The sequence below is a fragment of the Octopus sinensis genome, linkage group LG25 (assembly GCF_006345805.1).
Source record: "Octopus sinensis linkage group LG25, ASM634580v1, whole genome shotgun sequence".
In the NCBI taxonomy this organism is placed as follows: Eukaryota; Metazoa; Mollusca; class Cephalopoda; order Octopoda; family Octopodidae; genus Octopus; species Octopus sinensis.
Genome location: NC_043021.1, coordinates 8,944,972 through 8,951,072, shown reverse-complemented (window position 1 = coordinate 8,951,072; position 6,101 = coordinate 8,944,972). Strand labels below are relative to the sequence as shown.

The 6,101-nt window shown below is 35.8% G+C and overlaps 1 protein-coding gene across 1 annotated transcript; it reads left to right on the top strand.

The window, feature by feature from the left end:
- The first annotated feature begins 3,498 nt into the window (after positions 1–3,498).
- LOC115224498 (cyclin-B2-1-like) lies at positions 3,499–4,308 on the top strand. The gene has a single exon (XM_029795407.1). It carries the CDS (start codon positions 3,499–3,501, stop codon positions 4,306–4,308), a length of 810 nt encoding a protein of 269 aa, XP_029651267.1.
- The last annotated feature ends 1,793 nt before the right edge of the window (positions 4,309–6,101 follow it).

The window sequence follows — 6,101 nt, the reverse complement described above, 5'->3', positions numbered from 1 at the left end:
GGTTTATCTTGTACTTATAAGGCGGCGAGCTGGCAGAATTGTTCGCACGCCGGACGAAATGCGTAGCCGTATTTCGTCTGCCGTTACGTTCTGAGTTCAAATTCCGCCGAGGTCGACTTCACCTTTCATCCTTTCGGGGTCGATAAATTAAGTACCAGTTACGCACTGGGGTCAGTGTAATTGACTTGATCCGTTTGTCTGTCCTTGTTTGTCCCCTCTGTGTTTAGCCCCTTGTGGGTAGTAAAGAAATAGGTTTATCTCGTACTTATAACAGTTGTGACTTAGCTCGTGATTAGAGCTAGTAAAATCCTTGAGTATGTGACATTGTTTGATTTATTTATTTAGGGTATTCGGCTCACGTTTGTAAGATCGTGAGTTCAATTCCCGGCCGCGCGTTGCGTCCTTGAGCAAGACACTTTATTTCACGTTGCTCCGGTCCATTCAGCTGGCAACAATGAGTACAACCTGTATTTCAAAGGGCCAGCCTTGTCACATCTTGTGTCAAACTGTTAAGAGTACGCGTGTTTGTAGAGTACCCGTTAAGGGTACGTATGTGTGTGGAGTGCTCAGCCACATGCACGTTAATTTCCCGAGAAAGCTGTTCCGTTGATGGGGTCAAATGAAACCCTTATCGCCATAACCGACAGAGCGCCAGTTATTTTAGTAATGAAAACGTTGCTATTACGTGATACGTTCTTTATTCTATTCTCATCTATTATATAAAACCCTTTCTGTCTGTCTATGTGTGTGTCTTCTAGGATCTCGGGCATCCTCCATCCGATTGCGCTCAAATTTGATATGTAGATACCGACGGTATCAGGGCGTGTATAAGTCTTGAAAAAATTACAAAAATTGATTCCAGGTGATAAAGCCGTTTTTGTCCTGCTTTTCTTCCACCAACCTGTACGTAGCTGCACCTTCCATTTTTTGTTGTTTTTGTACTGCTTAAAGGCACGTTTCCTTCCTGCCAAGCTTACTGTTTAAACCAAGTTTGTGTTCTCCCAGTCAACAGCCTTATCATTACTGGTACTTTAAACTCTTCGGTTGCATATTTGTGTGAATAAAATCGTTTTTCTTTGGAACAGAAAAAAAAGTCTATCTTTATTTCTTCTTGACAACTCAGCACCGTCCATTGGACGGTGGGTGTTTTGCTCGTATTTAGTAATTAGAAACCGATACTTGTATCTCTAAGAATATTTTTCGGCAGCCATTTTTTCTTTTTACACATTCTGTGAGATATTATCTCCTCACAAGTCAGTTTTTCTCGCCAATATTTTGTAAACATTTCACTAGTTATCATTCAGGAAGCGTTATATAATTCTTGAAAAACCTATCTGATAGTGAGTTGTTCGTACAATCTTTCTTCTTCTAAGCAGGGTCTCAATGGATTTAAGAACTTGAATTCAGATTATTCTAGTTTGTAGATTAATATCCCTGGTTATGCAGTACATATTCGTTCTCTAGAGAGGAAATGATTTTCTTTGAAAGCGTCAATATAAAGATTATGGAAATGGAGATCACAAAAGTGGGCGAAATCAATTGTGGATACGTAACAGAATATCATATTAACTCCGGTCATAAACAAATTTAAAACAAAAGCTCTCTGTTTATAGGGCAGATATTCATCTAAGTTTTTATTGTTGCAGTTCGGGGTTAAAGTGTACCCTTAAGGCTTTAAGGTTGTGATTTATGGTTTACGTATATGTTACGATTATGCTGTTGAAATTTAATCTTTACTTTACTTTACTTTACTTACTTGTTTCAGTCATTTGACTGCGGCCATGCTGGAGCACCACCTTTAGTCGAGCAAATCGACCCCGGGACTTATTCTTTGTAAGCCCAATACTTATTCTTATCGGTCTCTTTTGCCGAACCGCTAAGTGACGGGGATGTAAACACACCAGCATCGGTTGTCAAGCAATGCTAGGGGGACAAACACAGACACACAAACACACACACATACATATATATATATATATATATATATATATATAATATATATATATATATATATACATATATACGACAGGCTTCTTTCAGTTTCCGTCTACCAAATCCACTCACAAGGCATTGGTCGGCCCGGGGCTATAGCAGAAGACACTTGCCCAAGATGCCACGCAGTGGGACTGAACCCGGAACCATGTGGCTGGTTAGCAAGCTACTTACCACACAGCCACTCCTTACTTTTATTTAAATCTTTCTACTTCAACTGATGGGGGTCTGCTACTTCATAACGTTATGTATTTCATTCCGAAAACCAGGCTTTTAAAAGGCGTTCGAATAAAGTACTAGTGAAGTACCGGGTTGATGTAATCGAATAACACCCTTCCATCAAATATGAGATCTTGTACATGTTTCAGAAAAAGAAAAAAAATGAATTAATGGTCGTGCTCTACTATTTCCGTAAACACGAAATCTCGTAACGTGACGTGGCTGTAAAGCGAGGCACCTCCATATTCTTTTCTTTTATATTTTTACTTGTTTCAGTCATTAGGCTGCAGCCATGCTCGGTTGTCAGACGGGGTGGGGTGGGGGTACACAGACACAAAGACACACGCACTCACACACACTCACTCATGCACATATACACGCAAAACAGGCTTCTTTCAGTTTCCGTCCACTAAATATTTTCACAAGACTACAGTCAGCCTGAGGCTATAGTAGAAGGCACTTGCCCAAGGCTCTATATTAGTAAAGAAATAGGTATTTCGGCTGCCGCTACGTTCTGAGTTCAAATTCCGCCGAGGTCGACTTTGCCTTTCATCCTTTCGGGGTCGATTAAATAAGTACCAGTTACGCACTGGAGTCGATATAATCGACTTAATCCGTTTGTCTGTCCTTGTTTGTCCACTCTATGTTTAGCCCCTTGTGGGTAGTAAAGAAATAGGTATTTCGGCTGCCGCTACGTTCTGAGTTCAAATTCAACCGAGGTCGACTTTGCCTTTCATCCTTTCAGGGTCGATTAAATAAGTACCAGTTACGCACTGGGGTCGATATAATCGACTTTATCCGTTTGTCTGTTCTTGTTTGTCCACTCTATGTTTAACCCCTTGTGGGTAGTAAAGAAATAGGTATTTCGCCTGCCGCTACGTTCTGGGTTCAAATTCCGCCGAAGTCGACATTGCCTTTCATCCTTTCGAGGTCGATTAAATAAGTACCATTTACGCACTGGAGTCGATGTAATCGACTTAATCCGTTTGTCTGTCCTTGTTTGTCCCCTCTATGTTTATCCTCTTGTGGGCAATAAAGAAATAAGAAATAAAAAAATACAATTTCGTTTCATTATCGAAATATTAATTTAGTGAAGTTTGTTTTTATTTAAAAAGAAAAAAACTATCACACCGTAAAAATAATTGTCACGTTTCAACTACGTCATAAAAGACTCTGTAATATATAATCAGTTAAGAGCTTTCAGTGAACCTTAAACCGAGTTTTCAACCGTTTGATGAAACTTTAAAAAATAAGCTGAAGAAATTTGGACATTTTATGGGAGTAACAATGTCACTTAATCTTGTTAATCTCAAGTTATCTGCTCTATATGAAGCTGAAAATCATCAGAAGAAAGCTAAGAATTATTTCGAGTGCCATGATTTCAGAAAAGATGATCGTCTGACTTTGATCAATTGGATGTTAGCTTGCGTCGATCGTTACAAGGCTTCTAAGGAAGTCTTTTACCTAGCTGTTTCATTATTTGATTTATTCATGTCTTGCAAAAAATTACCTCGGATTCCCCTAAAAAAACTGCAATGCATCGCGACGAGTTGTCTCTCGGTTTCATTCGATATGGTATACAAAGGGAAAACTTCTGATGCGCAGGAGCTTATGAATTTAGTGTCAAGCGTCGACCCCGAATCGTCAAAAGAAAAGCTTAAAAAGATACGCAGTTTGATCTATGAACATTTCAATATTAGGAAATTAATCATTACTCCTTACACTTTCTTTAATTACTTCCGGGTTATTCTCAAATTAAAAGCGACTCACGACTTGTATTGTATAACCAATTATATATTAGAACTATCGCAATATGATGACATTATCTGTGTCAAATCTCAATACAAACCGAGCCTCATAGCGACAGCTGCTCTCCACACAGGAATAATAGCTTTGAAGCTTCATCATGAATGGCTTTCTGATTTATCAATTCTAACTCCTTACACTGGAGAAGAGAAGGAGTTAATATCTCTTCATAAGCGTATGCTGGAGTTACTCAAAGCAGCTTCTAAAGAAACGAAATATAGTTCAGCGCAAGCGAGATACTATGGAGAAGAAAACAACTGTATTTCTCAGATTGACTATTCAAACGTTTAATAAAACTTTGTCAAATTTCTGACTTGTCTCCTCCATATTATAGAAATATTAAACACACACACATACTCGCACGCACGCACGCACACACACACACACGCACATAACATTATCTACATACAACAGAGATTAATTATTGCGATTATTACGTTTGGACGAACTGTACATATTATAAAAGCTCACAAAGAGAAAAGTATACACGTACATACATGCATACATACATACATACATACATACATACATACATGCATACATACATACATACATACATACATACTTGCATGCATACATACATATATACTTGCATGCATGCATACATACATATATACTTGCATGCATACATACATACATACTTGCATGCATACATACATATATACTTGCATGCATGCATACATACATACATACATACTTGCATGCATACATACATGCATACATACTTGCATGTATGCATACATACATACATACTTGCATACATACATATATACTTGCATGCATGCATACATACATACTTGCATGCATACATACATATATACTTGCATGCATGCATACATACATACATACATACATACATACTTGCATGCATACATACATACTTGCATGCATACATACATACATACATACATACATACATACATACATGCATACATACATGCATACATACATACATGCATACATACATGCATACAAACATGCATGCATACATACATACATACATACATACATGCATACATGCATACATACATACATACTTGCATACATACATACATACATACATGCATACATACATGCATAGATACATACATGCATACATACATGCATAGATACATACTTGCATACATACATACATACATGCATACATACATACATACATACTTGCATGCATACATACATGCATACATACATGCATACATGCATACATGCATACATGTATACATACATGCATGCATGCATACATGCATACGTACATACATACTTGCATGCATACATACATACATACTTGCATGCATACATACGTACAGGGTTGGCCAGAAGTCACGTGACAGTAAATCAAAACCATTTAATTCCAAGATTTATGTTTAACAACTGAATGAATTTAATAGAAGTATCTAAATATGACACATCATGAAAATTTATATATTATATATACACATATATATTATATATATATTTACATATATTATATCTATATATATTATATATATATATAATACTAATAATAAAGGGTAAAATTAATTAATCAATTTATAATTAATAATCTGACCAAGTAATTCGGTATGTTAAAAGAGCCATTATCGGTGAACTTGCACAATAATTTCATAATTATTAACATAATTATAATTAAGGTTTAGCATAATCATAATCAGAGTATGTAGTGAAGCAATTTTGCTAAACCATAATTATAATTGTTTATAAATCTAAAAGATATATATATATATATATATGTACATACCTATATCTATATGTATATATACATGCATATATGGGTATATATACATACATATACACACAAACACACACACACACACATATATATATATATATATATATATATATATATATATATATATATATATATTAGTATATATATATAATATATATATATATACATGCATATATGGGTATATATACATGCATACACACACACACACATATATATATATATACATATATATATTATTTTTTACTGTCTTGCTCTTGTTACCACATTTGCCCTTCCGCAAAAAATCCCAAATTTTATTTAATTTGCTTTGCGGTAAGGACTGTTTCAACGAAGTCGCGTTTTGTCCTTACCTTCG